This window comes from Eurosta solidaginis, chromosome 5, assembly GCF_040869045.1.
Source record: "Eurosta solidaginis isolate ZX-2024a chromosome 5, ASM4086904v1, whole genome shotgun sequence".
Lineage (NCBI taxonomy): Eukaryota > Metazoa > Arthropoda > Insecta > Diptera > Tephritidae > Eurosta > Eurosta solidaginis.
In genome coordinates, this window is record NC_090323.1 from 109899947 (window position 1) to 109919482 (window position 19536).

Here is a 19536-nt window from a genome sequence, read left to right on the forward strand (position 1 = left end):
ATCGAATTCAATTTTTTAAATCGCCACAGCACTGAAATGGTGATTGGGAGTGGGGTAATACGTGAAGTAGTGGCTACAATACTTATTAGATCCAGAATGTGTTATCATTATTTAAAAGCCTGACAGATTCATATTTACCGTTTGAGTGAAGTGATACTAGGCCCGTATCGTGTTATACGATCACGGATGAATAACTAATTTCACTCAAATTCTTTCACTTAACATTTATTATTTATACTAAGCAAAAAAAAATCCAAAGTTGTGTCATTACACAATACAGACGTAAGTGCACTCTCGTCATGTATGACTACAAGTAAATAAATAATGGTAAACATGACTCTGCCAAGCTATTTATAAAAATTGTAATAAATCATGAATCTAATGAGCACATTTGGTCACTAGTAAACAAATGTCTCTCAATGGATTCACCACTTCAGAGCTATTGAGATTTAAAAAATGGATTTCAATCACCGATTGTATACACGATACGGGCCCTGGTTTTTTTTTTCGAATACAAACATACATCCATATACATCCAACTCAAAGCAAGTTTGCTCAAACAATTCATAGCAACATACACACGAAATTCACCTTAAGAATAATGACAAAATCCATAGCTGAACTTAAAGCTGCACCAACAAAATGAAGTAAACCTTTAATCTGTATCGCTGGAGTTCATTGTAATATCTTCATCTCAACTTTAAGCATACAAATTTCAGACGAAGCTCATGCTTGAGCTCTGGTATTTGAACTGAGCTCATGCGTGTCACTTTCGAGCTGAAGCTTTTATGCATTATACCCACTGATTTTCCTCCTATCTCGCCTGGACTACTAAAACTATTCAAATAAATTTGAAAGTAATCCGCACACATCAAATTTGTTCACTTATATTGCAGAGAAGGATTCTTCTAACAGTAGGAGGTCGGCCATAAAGCAAATTGCATCTGGACGCTTTGGAGTGACAGCCGCATACCTTGCTAATGCTGATGATCTTCAAATAAAAATGGCTCAAGGTGCGAAACCTGGAGAAGGTGGCGAATTACCGGGATATAAAGTTACAAAGGAAATTGCAAAAACTCGTCACTCGGTGCCGGGTGTTGGACTTATTTCACCACCACCCCATCATGATATTTACTCAATCGAAGATTTAGCAGAATTGATTTACGACTTAAAATGTTCAAATCCTAACGCAAGGATTAGTGTGAAGCTGGTTTCTGAAGTTGGGGTTGGAGTGGTGGCATCTGGAGTTGCTAAGGTTTTTTTTCTTCCATATTTAAGTTTTAAAATTATAATATTTTTGTGTTATTTTAGGGTAAAGCTGAGCACATCGTAATATCTGGACACGATGGCGGAACCGGGGCTAGTTCTTGGACCGGTATAAAACATGCTGGGCTTCCTTGGGAGCTGGGAATAGCTGAAACACATCAAGTTTTAGTTCTAAATAATCTGCGCTCAAGGTAAGTGTGATGTTATAGCATATCTCCACCTAGAGCTTTTTCTGTTTAGATTTATTTAGTCTCATATTTTAACCTACACTGTCTCCACTGTAGTTTTATTTGACGTTTTATTCTTTCGTATTGAAAACTATAAATTGGGGTCACATGAACAGTTTCAATTTGTGTGAAGTTTTTCAGACAAGCAATATAATTTTGTTTGTATTAAACATGTACATTACATGTTTTACAAAACAAAAACATATGTATCTGAGCATTCTATTTTGATAAATTTCTTATTTTACTCACGATTGGCAATGAAACTCTTAACTTGAAAATCTTGAAAAAAATCTGTCATACATGAATTTAATAACTGCTCCTACCTTTAAATATTTTCCTATCAAAAAATTACAAGACACATGAATTTTATGAAGATATAATATAGATTTAGCTTAAATCTTCTTCGTTTCGAGATTTAATTTTGTATGATAAAACTTGTAAGATTTAACGTTAAATCTTCTCAGATGCCTAAATCTCGTATAAAGCTCTAAGTGGAGATTTGCTCTTAAAATTTTGATACATGTGTTTGAAAAAGGCTATGAATTCAATACTTCCGAAGATTTACATTTTTCAAGCGCTTTGATAATGTTTAGTAGGTATAGGACCATAAATAATCACAAAATTCACAAATTTTTTGCGAAGGATATCATACTTTTTATATCATCGTGTAAACAGTTCAGTTAATATTATTGGTGGATTCCTTGGCAAATAAAATGTCCAAATAAAACGCGTGAACACAATTGGCGGGAATGAAACCAATTGTGTTTTGCGGAAAAGAAATAAAAACAAGATAATTAGTATTTATACATAGAAATATGTATAATAATTACAATATGTCTTTATTTCGTCAATTAATAAAATATCACAATAAAGAAATTTAGGAACTTACGTTTTGTTTGTATTTTAAATCCAAAGATGAAAAACGCAGGAACAGCTGGTGACTTGTTGGCAGGCAAACTAGATCAGAGCCGACGGCAACTTCCAAATCGCCACCGAACCCCGAATTTTCTCTCTTAACGAAAGAAAATGCTGGATCAAGAGGATTGGAAGTTAGCCGTTGCTTGCTGACAAACGAAAAAATAGTTAAGTCGAGGGCGGCTACCCGGTAGGAAATTAATTAGGCCACTGGCCTAAACATGCCGGCCACCTTGCCATGGCCAATATTCGAAATGCCAATACCAGCCGGTTCAACGTTTGACTTGAAATTTTGAAATGAACATTCAATTGAAAAATGGAAGAATCTGCTATAAGAAGTTATCTAATGAACATTTGCATAAATTAAAATTTAACAATTTGAAAATTTTGAATACAGCAAACTTGACTTACGAAACTAGTCAACTAAAGTTTGTACATATTTACATAAATATTCCAAATTTAAATGACAAATTTAAAAAGACAATTCGTAAAAATTAAAGATGTTGCAGCGAGCCTGTCGTGGAACGGGAAATGGCCAAACCGAATATGGTCGGTTGCAGAAGCAGGTTGCTCTTCTTAGCTTGAATAGGCTCATTCCGCGTATACGGTGTGCTGGTGTTAGGAGCTCTGTAATGATTGCGACGTTTGGACGGTCGGAAAGTATTTGATGCCGAGCCGCCGTGTCGACAATTTTTCTGCGGAGCAGGTCGAGATACTGAGCTTCCCAAACGTTGGAGGACTGGTGTGCAAAAGTCTCTGCCTGTAAGGCTTCGTTGAATCGGCGATTGGCAAGTATTTAATGTCAAGTCGCGCGACCGCCTTTCGTGTTGGAGCAGCGGGCGGAAAGTATTTAATGCCGCGCCACTGCCTTCTGTTGGAAGACCGCCAACTGCCTCATTTTGCTCCAGTTCCTCTTCCTCAATTGTTGAGCCCACGATTTAGTCTCCTCGGTGAAATGTATCGACAGTGGGTCATCGGATTCGTCGTCGTGGCGGATTGACGACTCCCTTGGAGCCGATATGGTACACGTTTCACCCTCTATATGTAGCGTGGTGAGATGTTTCTCACCACAGTAAGGGCAGCGAGCGGAGCTCGGACAGATCTCCATACGGAGGAAGGGCGACAGACAATTCAGTACTTATGGATCAATACCACACGCAATCTTTCTTCTGGTAGTTTTGCTCAGTATCGGGGGCAAAGCCTGATGCCGTGATGGTTGCTGCAGATGCGGCATGGTATTGGAAAAGCGTCCGAGCAATTTACGGACCTCTTGCGTGCTGCGACAAAGCGAGACCTTCTGTAATGAAAAGAAGTCGTTTTAATCGAGTACAAAATGAATTTGAGTGTAGAGGCGACGGGTGGGTGATGAGCATGGATGCGAAGTATTTTGGGAACTAATTTTCGGATTCGTTCGATGGTCGAGTGACTAGTCCTTTCTCGGTCCGAACCTTCACTACTCGGACGCGATGGTCCGCACCGCGATGTATATCGACGACTCGGCCAAGTCGCCATTCGTTTGGAGGCACGTTATCTTCACGGATCACGACGAGATCATCCGCTTTCATGTCCGGTTGCTGTCGCTTCCACTTAGTCCTCTTTTGCAGCTCCGTAAGGTATTCGTTCTTCCATCGTTGACAGAATGAATGATGCAATGCTTTCATCTTTTGCCATCGGTTAATCACTGATGCTGGATTCTCGGTAACCTCGATTATTTCCGAGGGAGATAACAGAGGGCGCCTATAAGAAAATGTCCAGGAGTCAATGGTTCTAAGATCGATGGGTCATTTGAAGCGGGACTAAGAGGTCTTGAGTTAAGACAAGCCTCAATTCTACATAAAAGTGTCGAAAACTCCTCAAACGTATATTTGAGTCCAGATGCTACCTTTCTAAAATGGGTTTTAAAGCTCTTCACGCCAGCCTCCCACAAGCCCCCATGTAAGGAGCTGATTCGGGTATGAAATGCCAAGAAAGTTCTTGATAGAAGTACTTCGAAAGAAGTGCATTACGAGAATCAGATATACAAGCCTTAAATTCAGCCTTTAGGGATCTAGATGCTCCAACGAAGTTGGTTCCGTTGTCTGAATATATAGTTTTGGGACATCCTCGGCGCGATATAAACCTAGAAAAGGCTGCTAGAAAGGTGGTAGTGATAAGGTCATTTGTGGGTTCTAGATGAATGGCCTTCGTTGCGAAACAAACGAAAAGACAAACGAACCCCTTTGTAATAACACAAGCTCTACCTCTATACTTTTTTATCTCGAAAGGACCTGCAAAATCAACGCCGGTATTTGTAAATGCCCTAGAAAAAGTCGTGCGTTCTGAAGCCATGATTTGAGATTGCGTTTGCTTTTTGAATATAGTACATACCTTGCAATTGTGGATGACTGACTTGATCATAACTTTGATCCGAGGGATCCAATATTGTGCTCGAATGATGCGCAACAATAACTGATGTTCTCCATGAATTGATATTTCATGGATAAACTTCACTAACAAGCGTGAGTAATGGAGTTATACGGCAGAAGGATTGGATGCTGTTCTTTGTAACTGAGGTCTCGCGATGCTCCGAGACGACCTCCGATTCCTAAAACTCCGGTTGAGTCGATAAATGGATTTAAGGCTAGAATTTCGCTTTTAGCGCTTATCGCAAGTCCGGATTTTAAATTCGAAACCTCCGCTAAAAAATGTTGTTGCTGGCAGAGGGCAATTATTCGCTGGGTTGTACCTTTTATTTCCTCCGCAGAGATTGATACAGAAGGCGCTTGAAACATTGATTTCTGAGTGGGGTGGGTCCTTTGGATGAAACGAAAGACGTACGACAGAACTCGTAAAGCGTAAAGAGAAGCGTTGGAGTATATCCGACACTTCAACGACTTTCGTTGCGTGGAAGAGCATGCGCTTTCCCTCTTCGTCAGTTTGGAAGCCCGACTCTTGTTTTGGCCATTCTGACTTGCCTTCTTGCAGCCAAGAAGGACCATGCCACCACAAGGAGTTTTCAATTAAGTCCTGCGCTGTCACTCCACGGCTAGCTAAATCGGCAGGATTCGACGCTGAATCGACGTGATACCAATGGTGTTGTCCAACCTTGTCGATGATTTTGGTAACCCTGTGGGACACGAAGGTTGACCAAGAGCATGGTGGCTTTCTAAGCCAGTCTACAGATAAACCTGTAGTGATCGAAGATCTAGGTTCATGACTACAGCGTCCATCATTTCAGCTAGCAATACTGCTCCACACAATTCGAGACGAGGAAGGGAGATCGTTTTCACCGGGGCTAACAGAAGATTTACATGGGCGGCACTGCCTTCCTCTACGCGCATATAAATGGCTGCCGCGTATGCCTTTTCGGAGGCGTCGCAAAATCTGTGGAGTTCCATTTTGCACTGTGGAGAAAACTTAACCCATCGTGGAACCCGAATGTTATTAATAGCTGGATACTCCACCGAAAATTTTTGCCACCGGTCTAATGTGCTTGAATACACTTCTTCATCCCAACCTGTTCCCTCTAACCAAACATTTTGCATCATAATTTTCGCTACTATGACTATTGGAGCAAGCCACCCGAGTACGTCGTCGATGTACATATGTCGTGTTAAAATAGTGGCGGCGACTGGATGTGAATCTTGAACGTCGTCTGCCAATTGAAGCAATGTTCTTATTGCTAGGTACGGAGCACAGTTTACCCCGAAAGTTACCGTATCCAATTGAAATTGACGGATGGGTTCGTCTGTAGACTCACGGAAGAGAATTCGTTGAAATTTCTTCTGCTGAGGACGGACAAATATTTGGCGATACATCTTCTCGATGTCGCTACTAAAAACGAATTTGAACAGCCTCCATCTAAGAATCAAGATCGTAAGATCGCTTTGTAGGATGGGACCAGGAAGCAGAGCATCGTTTAAACTCATGCCGTTATCTGATGGACACGAAGCATTAAACACCACTCTGACCTTCGTAGAAGTGCTTTCTGGCTTACTCACCGCATGATGGGGTAAGTAGTAGGATTCGGACGGATTTTCGGACAGGCTTGGTCGGATTTCAGACATATGACCTAACTGATCATATTCTTTAAGGACTCTTGTATACTCCTCTCGTAAATAGGGGTTTTTGGCTAGCCTACCTTCACAACGAAAATATTGCGAGAACGCAGTTTTACGTGAACACCCTAAAGAAATATCTACTGGGAAATTCTTTCGAAATGGTAGGGAGACAGTATATCTTCCGGTATCCGTTCGCGTTGTAGTTGCTTTGTAAATCTCCTCGCAGTATTCCTCATCGGTCGTACGGATGGCGTTCCTCGGGATATCTTCCAATTCCCAAAATGCTGCCAGTTGTTGGTCCAAAGAGATTTCATTGTAAAAAGAGACACAGGATGTCGCCTCTTTGTTTGCGTTGGTCCGTCCCGTAAGTATCCATCCGAATACCGTTTCCTGGGCGAGAAGATTACTCGTAAAGTCTTTCCGAATCCAGCACTAGATCAAATTGTTCGTTCGCAAAGAATCTGCTGTCTGCTAGTTTAATTCCCGGGAAGTTTCGTTGGATAGCCGGGTCAATATCGACGGTTGGCAGATTGCCTGTCAATTGAGGTAACACTAAAGCCGTAGTGCTGATGGGTACCGTTGTGTCAAGGGGTGACCCTATATGGATAGGGCAGGCTAGGGTGGAATGAGCGGACACCGTATTGTTGATACCTGACACTGTAGCGTTCACTTTTGTGACTGGAAGCCCAATACGTCGGCGAAGCCGTTCTGTAATAAATGAACACTCGGAGCCGGAGTCTATTAAGGAGGATACCTTTATGTGTGTTCGAAAAACACGATTGGACTTGACTCGGAGAGTCACTGTTGGTCTGAGTGCTACTTTGTTCAGAAGTGGTCCGTTTGGAAGTAGTTCCGGTTCCACTCGGCGTTGAACTCGAAGCGCCCGGTTTTGACGAGCAGGTTGCCTGGACTGGGTTCAAATGCAGGAGATTATGATGTCGTGCATGGCAAGTTGAACAGTTGTAGGCGCTGTTACATTTCGCCACACCATGTACGGAAGACAAACAGTTCAGACACAAATTGTTCCTTCTCACATGCTTACTGCGATCGGACGGAATCATCTTTAGGAAGCGTGAGCAGGATCGAACGTGGTGAGCGTCACGACTGCAGAGTTTGCATTTCGCATTTGATACGCTTGCCTGAAAAGTGTTCAATTTTTTGCTTTTCCCCTCGTTATGTGCTTTGAAGGGTTGAGATTTGGTCGGCTGTGAGCTTCGTAAATCAAAAACAGTTTCCAAAGTCTGGAACCGACTTGTTAGAAACTTGTCCATATCACTCCATTTTGGGATTTCGGTTTTATCTTGAACCGATTGCTCCCACAAGGAAAGCGTAGCTTCCGGAAGTTTCGTGGAGCAGAGGTACGTAATGATCACGTCCCAATTTGATATGTCAACTTTATGAATATGGAGTGCCGAAATGCAATTATTTATTCCCCGCTGAAGTTGTTTGATTGCACTTCCAGATTCAGTTCCTACGGGGGGGAGGTTGAAGAGGATCTTCAATTGGCTATTAACTAGAATTCGTTTATTCTCATAACGATCGGTCAGGTTTTTCCACGCGGTTTCGAAACCTTCATTTGTAAGGGGACATTTGCTTACTATTTCTCTTGCTTCGCCCTCAGTTTTTTTTATTAAATGGCATAATTTTTCTACTGAGGCGAGCCCCTAATTCTTTATGTAAATGGCCGTGAATAAGTCACGGAATGTTGGCCATGGCAAGGTATCACAAGGCGGAAGCCTAATATTGCGTTCCCTAACCGAGTCGTCGCTTGGTTTTTCAGAGGCTTTATCTTTTTGCTTTGTAGCTAGGTCACCTATCAACTCTTTGCACCTCACATAAGTCGTGTAAGAAGTTGGAAGATGTTGCAGCATCTGACCCCTGAAACTCACTATAGCTGCGTTTTATTTTGCCCCACAGCTCTTTAGCCTCCTCCCTTTGGGTTTCGATGACTGATTGATTGGGGTTTTCGAATTCACGAAAGTCCGCCTCGAGGTTTATCAAAGGCTCAACTGATTGGTTGAAACTTGCCATTTTTTATTAGTTTGTTGGATGAAAAAATTTACCTTGGATTATTAAAAACTTGGACGAAATCCGAAAAACGCACGTAGTGCTAAAGTGTTTTTAAAATCCAAAGTTATTAAAATTGGCGTAAAACTTAAGTAGCCTACAGGTATCGTAAACTTTTTGCCGCTAAAAATTTCAAACTTGTTAACGAAATAGCACTGTGGTGGTCGAAACTCCCCTTTTATTGTTGTAAATGGGGTGAATTTGAAAGAACCTATAAATTTCAGTAAGAACGCCAACCAAAATCCCGAAATAACTCACCAAAATCTAGAAGTATTAGTATAAAACAACTAAATAGGTGAGGAGAAAAATGAAAAAAAAAAACACGAAATTTAAGTATAAAGATGTTTATTTGTTATTTCAAAAATAATCACAAATTATTTGAAAAATAATTGCACACTTTATTTAAAATCAATACCGGTGAAAATGTATTTTTAAACTTCCTTTTTGAGGTTTCGGGATTCGCAGTACTAATTTCGGGATTTGCACTCCTTTGTAGTTGCTCACCACCCACCACTATATGCATGTTCGCATTCGCATTGATTTGTTTACTTCTTTTATTTCGTTTTTCTTGCACTTGTTTTAAATAATGCGATCGCAAATCGCTATTATTTTTAACTTAAATTGTTTTCAACAATAATAATTACGGAAATAAACTCATTGGTGTTTTTCTGAACTAAGTGGTAATAAATTAATTCAATTGAAGTGAATAGTGCAGTGCTGTGTTGTTGTAAAACAAAAACAATGTCCAATGGGCAATTTAGGTCGTATGTTGGCGCGGCCAAAAAAATGTAATTGGCAAACAATGCAACGCGTTAAAAAACGATTATTAAAACAATTAATTTGGACACTTTTCTATATATTTATTTTAGTAAATTTGGAAAGTTCTAATAAGCACTCACTGCAAAATAATTAAATTACCACTTTTTGTTTTGGTTATGTCCGTTCGGACGGACACTATAAAGATGGCACTAGCCGAAGATCTTTACATACAAATTGGTATTGGAAGACAAAAAAACAAAAAAAACCAAATCACTCGCCCACAATTTGAAATATTTTTCGGAAAATCCGCGGAAATCACTTAAACTCCTTTTATTTCGTTTTCTTATTTTATTCAATTCTACAATAAAACAGAAAACTCACCTGTATTTTAATTTTTTGGTGTATGTGGGAGTAGGATGATTATGTATATATGTATTTTGTATATTTGTCACCTGTTGGCTTGGCTTTTCTTGATATCAAAGCTCTATTTTTTCACGTACTCGCTTGTTCGTAGAACGGCTACGAAGGACCATGAACACAATTGGCGGGAATGAAACCAATTGTGTTTTGCGGAAAAGAAATAAAAACAAGATAATTAATATTTATACATAGAAATATGTATAATAATTACAATATGTCTTTATTTCGTCAATTAATAAAATATCACGATAAAGGAATTTAGGAACTTACGTTTTGTTTGTATTTTAAATCCAAAGATGAAAAACGCAGGAACAGCTGGTGACTTGTTGGCAGGCAAACTAGATCAGAGCCGACGGCAACTTCCAAATCGCCACCGAACCCCGAATTTTCTCTCTTAACGAGAGAAAATGCTGGATCAAGAGGACGATTGGAAGTTAGCCGTTGCTTGCTGACAAACGAAAAAATAGTTAAGTCGAGGGCGGCTACCCGGTAGGAAATTAATTACGCCACTGGCCTAAACAACGCGAAATGTTTAGTATTTCGATTTATTAAACAATTAAATAATTTTAATAAGCGGGTTGAAACGGTATTAATATGCGAAATAATTTTAGTGAAAGGTTACTAAGCAATGGGGTACGAGACACATGTCAAGATCAAACAAGTAAGGAAGGCTAACTTCATACTCAGCTGCCAAATTACAGCTTACAAAACTTTTAAATTACCTTCTTTTAAAAGTGGGTGGTGCGACGCCCATTGTCCAATATTTTACTAATTTTCTATTCTGCGTCATAAGGTCAACCCACCTACCAAGTTTCATCGCTTTATCCGTCTTGGGTAATGAATTATAGCACTTTTTCGGTTTTTCGAAATTTTCGATATCGAAAAAGTGGGCGTGGTTATAGTCCGATTTCGTTTATTTTAAATAGCGATCTGAGATGAGTGCCCAGGTACTTACATACCAAATTTCATTAAGACACCTCAATATTTACTCAAGTTATCGTGTTTACGGACAGACGGACGGACGGACAGACATGGCTAAATGAAGTTCTTTTTTCGCCCAGATCATTATATCTATCGCGATTAGTTAATGCCGTACGGGATACCGTTATACGAACAAAATTAATATACTCTGTGAGCTCTGCTCAGCTGAGTATAAAAACTAATAACATAGGCAAAACAGTTATCATTATTTCGTTAAAGGGTACGGATTGAGCATAAAAGGAAATGCCAACTACAATGTGTAGACTTGTACGTTAACCCTTTATGTTGCGACATTTATATTAACTCTATATTAAGCATAAGTGAACTCAACATACCGCCGCCCTTGAACTATATATAATTTGTTCAATAATGATACAAATTTGATTTAGTCGCCACTGTTTAGCGTGCGAATTTCTCTACGCTTCCTTTCAGCATGCATCAATCTATTTGTTTCTAAATTTGTAATGTTCTCCAAAAGCTGTGTACAGACAGTCTCTTGCCATGAAAACAAGGGCGAAGGCGTGCACAAAACAGCTTATAACAACGTAGTTTTTTAACCACTTTGAGATTATTTGGATAGACCTCGAGAGGATTTAAAGATCACTTCGGTCCTCCCGAGGTCATTTGGTGATCAATATGGGGTCCCTTGGGAATTATTTTTGGGACTCTTTCGGGGTCTTCTCAAGGTCAATTAGGGATCATACTGGGGTCATTTTGGGGTAGCTTGGGAATGCTAATGGGGACGCTTTCGGCTTCCTGTCGGGGTAATTTAGGGGTCACTTCGGGAAGTTTTTGGGGACTTCCGGGGTTATCCAGAGGTCATTTAGAGATCAATTTGGGATTGTTTAAGGCCACGGGGATTATGTGGAGTTTTCCGGGTAACTTCCGGGGCTGTTGTTGTTGTAGCAGTGCTTCGCCCTATCCAATAGGTGCGACCACTAACAAATTGCATCAATTTCCTCTAATGGGAGTCCTAGGAAACTTGCAGTTTCAACAGGGGTGGGCCAGACTGAGAGAGGTGTTGGAGGCATTGGTTCCACATTGCAATTAAAGAGATGGTTTGTGTCATGTGGGGACACATTGCAGGCAGGACATACATTTTGTATGTTGGGGTTGATCCTGGATAGGTAAGAGTTTAACCTGTTACAGTATCCAGATCGAAGTTGAGCTAGAGTAATGCGCATCTCCCTAGGAAGATTGCTTTCCTCTTCTTCGAGTTTGGGGTATTTATCTTTGAGAACGGGGTTCGCCGGGCAATTCCTGGCATAGAGGTCCGATGCCTTTTTGTGGATATCTCTGAGAACCTGTTTGTTCAGCATTTCATTTCTTCCCCTTATGGGGAGTACTCTCGCCTCACTGTGTAGATGGGCAGTGTATTGACATGCCGGTAGTTTATGTTTTATATATCTGCGTGAAGTGGTAGTTTAGTTCGCCGTGCTTCCGCTCGTACCATTCCACTTTATTGTGAACTCACATGAAAGTCCAGCGCCTTTCCTTGGTTCTTCCCACCGGTCTTGCCGTCTAACTATTGTTCGTGACCTTACTCTTTTCTTGGCATCTTCACATGGTCGGCCGATTCCAATGCCATACAGATCGGCCATTTCCCATGACAGTAGATCTACTGGGATTTTCCGAGATAAAACATGGACCGCGTCATCGGACACCGTCCGATAAGCACATGCTATTCGCGTAGCCGTAATACGGTAGCATTCTGGTATATGTTTTTGGTGAGCCATTTTAGATTCGCACCATACTGGTGCTGCGGTTCTGAGAGCGATCTTTTCGCAGGTCTGTATTTTCTTCAAGGGAGTAACCTTTAAGCTTGGCGACCATATCGAGGACGCGTAGCATGCAATCGGCCGGCCAATTGCTTTGTAAGTGGAAATGAGCATTTCTTTGTTTTTACCCCAGGAAATGACGGCAAGAGATTTCAGGATTTTGTTACGGCTTTGGATTTTAGGTACAACTGCGTCTGCATGCTCGCCAAAAGGTAGATCCTGATCGAACGTCACACCCAGTATTTTTGGGTGTGAGACGGTCGGTTCTGTAATGCCATCTACGTGGATGTCCAATAGGGTCGGCATTTGCCGTGTATTTGGAAATAACGGCGATGCTTTGGTTAGGCCGTTTACTACTTTCCGTATGTAGAATTGTCACAGAGCGGACGAGAGTTAACACGAGCTTCGATATCAATCTACAATGTGGTGAACAACAGGACAACGGACTTTCACCGAGGACGTGCTTGATGTGATAATTTATTCGCTTAATACCAGTCTCCCCGTAACCTCTGTTGTTGTTGTTGTAGCGATAAGGTTGCTCCCCGAAGGCTTTGGGGAGTGTTATCGATGTGAGGGTCTTTTGCCGGATACAAATCCGGTACGCTCCGGTACCACAGCACCATTAAGGTGCTAGCCCGACCATCTCGGGAACGATTTATGTGGCCAAATTAAACCCTCAAGCCGTTACCTCCCTCCCCACCCCAAGTTCCATGAGGAGCTTGGGGTCGCCAGAGCCTGTTAGTGAAACAGGATTCGCCGCGGATAGGTGAGGTTGACAATGCCATGCAACTTTGAACTGCTATGCGCAACTCCTCACCGCCAACGAAATGTGTGCCATTGTTGGACGACATAACTTTACAATTCCCTCTGCGGTTTGTGAATCCCTTGAAGGCATTCAGAAACCCAGTTATTGACAGACTAATGAACAGATATACCCGTTGGTGGCCTTTGCACCTCTTGCAAGGGTGAATTTCTAGCTGTACGGGCCAGCGAAATCCACAGCGGTGCGTGTAAAACACCGAGCGTAGATAATTCGAATCTCAGGCAAATCTTCCATTGAGTGCGTCGAGTACGGTTCACCAAGGTGCATTTCACGCACTTGTGGTAAATGTTGCGGACTAAGCTGCGGGAACCGATTACCCAATACCGGCGTTGTAATATAGTTTGTATGACGTGTGGGCTCAGTATGGAGGGTAAATTTTTGTATCTCACAGATAATGAGTTTCGCAGGCGGAGAGTTTTTCGGCAGTATAACTGGGTGATTAACATCAGGGGTTACCTCTGCATTGTTCAGTCTGCCTACAACCCGCAAGACGAATTTTTGATCAAGGTATGGTTGCAAGCGCAAAAGACTGGTGCTAAGCGGAACGGACCATTTTGCGCTGCAGAGACAAATTTCATCACTGAAATAAAGGTGTTGTGTATACCTCACTAGGCGAAGCTCAGTTTCAGATATCTCTTGGCAGCTAGGATAATCAAATAGCTTAGCATCTTTGAGTCGAGTAGTGGTTCGAGCGTTGTGGAAAAATCTCAGCCCGTAGGCGATAACACGGCGCTGCTTCGAGTACGACGAACACTTCGTCATTATCGACCAATGCTCTTTTAAAATCCTGACCAGTAATTGATCTTCACTTTCGAAAACAATTTAAGTTCCGCTTGATGCTCTAACCATTTTTTTGGGAGAGAGTGAGGAATGTTATCATCGCAACCAATACTATCTTATAGTGGCTGAGGCATGCAGACCAAGAGGTCGAATAATATGTTGGCATCAGATAATAAAAGTCCTCTTTGTGAAAGTATGTGGCGGTTTATTCACGTTGATTATAAACGTCAAAAGATCAGCTAGAAGGATTATGGAAATTTTCAAACGAACGCCGCTACTTTTTTGGGGCGAGTGTGACCTTGTGAAATAGCAAGAACCTGACGACCCCCAAATCAGTGACATATACCTGCGAATCAGACAAACATAAGCGCATAGAATGGGAGGAACATTCAAACAACTGTAACGTCTCTGCCGGTGCTGATAAGCCCGACTAAGCACAAAATAAACATAAACACAGCTATTAACATCACCGCCACAGAGGATGAAAACGCCGATAAACTTGCTAAACAATCTAAAGCGGTAGGCCCGATGGGATTGCTATGTCAATGCTTAAAAACATTGGCTATAAGGAATTTAAATACCTGTTGAGGATGGTACCGCTACCCAAACCGGCGAACACGCCTCCCTGGGACATAGAGATACATCTCCGCAAGCACTATAAGAAAACTTTCACAAAATAATTCAGCCGTTTGAATCAAAAGAGCATAAGAAGGCCCTCAGAGCCATCCAAAGTGCTGTGCCGATAAATGGCTGGTGTACTCGTTATCAATGTCCAATAGTCGATACTCGCAGGCGAGGAAAGCAGGGAAACGCCTTTCACACTGGCGCAACTGCGATCTAGAAACTGTGATAGGATAATTTCTTTCTTACCTAGAATCAAACCCGACATACAATGTATTCCCTCCATGTTATGTGTATCCACATGACAGCAACCGCAATGCAATGTGGAACCAACGTCTCTAACACCCACGTCTCTTTAATACAACCCTGTTGAACTGCAAGTTTCTTAAGACTACCGTTAGACGATATCGATAACAATTTGTGAGTTATCGCACCTATTGGATGGGGTGAAGCACTGATACAAGAAGAAGAATGCCAAAGACTGGATTCTGAGATAAACACTTTGAAAAAGGATTCGTATTTTGTGATAATTTAAATTTTTCAATAATTTTCTTTAAAGGGTTGTAATCCAAGCTGATGGTCAACTTCGAACTGGATTCGATGTGGTAGTGGCAGCATTACTTGGCGCTGATGAATTTGGGTTTAGTACAGCTCCATTAATTGTTATGGGTAAGTGTTAAAACAATAAACAAAATCTTACAGGATCGCTTATAAACAAAACACATAGTAAAACAATCCTGAGCAATTAATAGCGACAGCGATTAGCCAACGGCCTTTTTAGAAAGAGAGATAAAAACGGAAATGTAAATAACTCTCCCATGTTGCAATTTTACAAAACTTTTACATTAACGAAACTACTGACGTTGCCACATTGTAAGATGCAATTTTAATGGATAAAAGTAAAAAACTGCAACACTCCCTCTTACTTTTTTCATTTCATTTCACATCTTTATTAAGTCAAATGGTAACAACTTTACTGACTAGATTACAAGTTAACTTAGTAAAGTAAAGAGGTTTACTGAGATAAGTAATAAGACTCAATGCGTGCTTTAAACAGAGACCTTGGCATGGCAAAGTCCAGATCAAGGTTTCTGGATAGGCGATTAAATTCTACAAGACCTCTTAGAAGAGGCGCGAAACTGAAGTAATTCGAACGCAGCACTTCAACGCGGAATGTACTGTGAAAGCGGAGACCTCTGTTAGGGACATTGAAAATCAACTGCCCAAGTAGTTCAGAACAGTCAATAGCACCAGATATTATGTCAAAAATAAACATTACGTTTTGTACAAAACGTCTAACTTCAAGTGGCAAGACATTGATAAGTATGCATCTTCCATTGTAGGGTGGCAGGGGATTAACAAAGTGTAGAGGTTGAAGAGCAAATCGTATGAACTTGCGCTGAATTCTTTCAATTCCACTGGTTTACAGCCAAAATGCACCAGAGACGCCACTATGAAATTTCTATGTAAAATCACCCCCTGTTTTCGAAAATCAAGGTTATTTTTAATTTTTGAGATATTTACAAAAAACGGTTTTTTCCAAAAAAAAAAAAAAAAAAATGGGTCCACTTAATCATATATATCTCAAGAAGTAATTGAGCAATTCCAACACGGTTTGAAGCTTTTAAAAGGTAATAAAATTTTATATAAACTGCACAACACTTTTTGCTAGGCCTTGCAGATTCAAAGATAACGAACAATCATTACGGATTTTTTCCATTTTTTTTTTTGTAAAAATATAAAAAAATGTGTACTTTGCGAGGAAGGATCTCGAAAACCTTTTATTTTTTTTGCACATTTGTTTTTTTCTCTCTAAGCTCTGTTTTATTACAAAAAAAAAATAAGCTTTCATTCAAGAAAAACGATGGACTAATACAAAAGTTATAAGCCTTCATGTAAATATTCCCATTTAATACTTAAGTAGCCTACTGGAACTCAGAAGTAATTTGTGCGAAACTGTGTCAAAAGCCTTGGAAAAATCCGTATATATGGTGTCAACTTGACATCCACCCTTAAACGCAGAGACACAAAACTGAGAGAAAACAGCCAGATTTGAAGCAGTCGAACGTGCCGCAATGAAACCATGCTGACATGGATCGACTATTTTATTGATAGCGAATGATAAATTGTTTTTAACTACCTTTTCAAAAAGTTCTGAACATGTTGACAGTTTGGATATTGGCCTGTAATTCTTTACTTCATTTTTATTGCCAGACTTGAAGATAGGGGTGATAGACACCAGCTTCCAGCGATCAAAAAAAAACTCCAATCGATAGCGAAATATTGAAAATGTGGCAAAATGGCACACAAAGAGAAATACTACACTTCTTAAATAAATAAAAAAGGGAACAATCCATCAATATCATTTTTGATTGAGGACTGTGAGGAGGATATACCCAAGATAATATCGGTTTCAGATATGGACAAAGACCCAAAGTCTATAGGTTTGGGGCTGTCAGTAAGATACCTGTTATCAAAGTTATCGGCGTCAACAACAAAAGTAGATTTGAAAAAGTCAGCAAAAAGATTTGCCGAATCGACCAAACTGTTAGAGCAAATGTCATTAAATTTAACACAGGTTGGTATATTAGAACAACCTTTCTTTGAACGAACATAGTTCCAAAAAGATTTAGGATTAATTTTCAACTCATCCTCAACTCGAGAAACGTATTTATTGTACAAAAACTTATCAAGAACATTGAACTGCGTCATATAAGAAGTATATTGATCTTTAAAACCAGTATCGCTGGTAGCCTTGCATAATTTAAAGTACTTATTTCTTTGATTTTTCAACTTTTTCATCCCAGTATTGTACTAGGGTAGTTTGTGAATTTAGAGATAGATGTTAGAGAGATTCCTACTGAATATGTCAGCCATCTTTAGCAGAAAAACGTCGAAACATTCAGTTGCATTGTTAGCAAGGAAAATAGGTGTCCAGTCTATTTCAGATATGAGAGTTTAGAGATTCATAAGTGGCATCCATAAAGTTATAAGAGCGCCGATGATTATTTATAATGTTTTTCGGCACTAGGTCGATGAATTCAATAGATAAAGAAAATGCTACATGATGCATATCTGATTTACCTATATATAGGAAACACACATTCGGTCAAGTGAGTTATGAGGTTCTCATCGAAAATTAGGTCCAAAATATTGGCACTAAAAAGGGTGTCTAAGAAATTAATCTCGTGGGAGTGATGAACATTAGTAGGTGTTAGGTTAGGTTAGGTTGAACTGGCCGGTCCATGAGGACCTCATATATACTGATTGAGTCTGTAGTGTTACCAGAAGTTTGTTTTAACTGAAAAACCCTATCAAAAACCAGGACCTATGTTATAAGATAACTCCGTCCTATTGGAAAATACTGAAAGCTTCCTAGGACTTAACTCACTTGCTGCTTCTAGATCTGACAGCTGTATCACTCCTAATAGCTGGAGTCTTAGCCTGACAAGTGCAGGGCACGAGCACAGAACGTGCTCGATCGTTTCCTCCTCCAACCCGCACTTCCTACATCTGCTATCACTGACCAAGCCTAATTTAAAGTATGTGACGCCAGAAGGCAGTGTCCAGTCAGAATACCCGTCATGAGTCTACAGTCCTCTCTTTTTAATGATGGAAGCAAATTTGTTAGTCTAAGGTTGTAAGACCTACATATAATCTTCAACACTTTACAGCCCCTCGCTTGAAACCACGTCTTTCCCGCTTGGTCGATCATGTGCACCTCTCGCCCAGTCTAATTGGGACATCTACGGAGCAAGCTTTAGGGGATGCGCCCTTTTTAGCTAGTTCGTCCGCTTTTTCATTCCCATCTATTCCCATATGCCCTGGGCCCAATATAGATGTATGCTTCTCCCTGTCGCGATTCTCTCCAGAGACTGCTTACACTCTAACACGCATTTAGATGCTGTGCTATGCGAAAATATTGCCTTAATTGCTGCTTGAAGAAAAAGAAGCTGGAAAAAGAAGCGGTAAAGATGGGTTTGATGGTGAATGAGGACAAAACGAAGTACCTGCTGTCATCGAGCAAAGAGTCAGCGCATATGCGCCTTGGCAACCACGCTACTGTTGGCAGCCATAATTTCGAAATAGTAAAAGACTTCGTTTATTTGGGAACCAGCATCAACATTAGCAACAACATCAGCACTGAAATCCAGCGAAGAATCAATCTTGCCAATAAATGCTACTTTGGACTAGGTAGGCAATTGAAAAGTAAAGTCCTCTCTCGGCGAACGAAAATCATACTCTACAAGTCACTTATCGTACCCGTCCTGCTATATGGGGCAGAAGCATGGACCATGACAACAGCAGATGAAGCGGCTTTGGGAGTGTTCGAGAGAAAAGTTCTTCGAAAGATTTATGGACCTCTACGCGTTGGCGATGGCGAGTACCGAAGAAGATTTAATGATGAGCTGTACGAGCTATACGCAGACATCAACATAGTCCAGCGAATTAAAACGCAGCGGCTGCGCTGGCTAGGCCATGTTATGCGAATGAAAGATGATGCTCCGGCCAAGAAAGTGTTTCTATCGGAACCCGCCTATGGAAGCAGAGGTAGAGGGCGGCCCCCACTCCGTTGGAAGGACCAGGTGGAAAACGATTTAAACTCCCTTGGTGTGACCAATTGGCGCCGGTTGGCGGAGCGAAGGAGCGACTGGCGCGCCTTGTTGGACGGCCATAACCGTTTAGACGGTTAAGCGCCAATTAAGTAAGTAAGTAAGTAATTGCTGCTTGACTGTCAATATAAAAGTTAACACGGTTGCAGCTTAAGCTATTCTCTTCCAGGGTTTCTATTGCTTTGGTTACGGCTAATATTTCCGCTTGGAAAATGCTACAGTAATCCGGCAGCCTGTAGGATCTGC

At 40.8% G+C, this 19536-nt stretch overlaps 1 protein-coding gene across 5 annotated transcripts in view; it reads left to right on the forward strand.

Annotated features, from left to right (window-relative positions):
• The window catches only part of LOC137233476 (uncharacterized), an 807788-nt gene that overhangs the window by 559572 nt on the left and 228680 nt on the right, over positions 1-19536 (forward strand). For all 5 annotated transcript variants that reach the window (XM_067756516.1, XM_067756517.1, XM_067756518.1 and 2 more), the window contains exons 7-9: positions 897-1255; positions 1312-1457; positions 15237-15346. In XM_067756516.1, coding sequence (XP_067612617.1) covers positions 897-1255; positions 1312-1457; positions 15237-15346 — 615 coding nt within the window. The remainder of the gene's footprint in view (positions 1-896; positions 1256-1311; positions 1458-15236; positions 15347-19536) is intronic.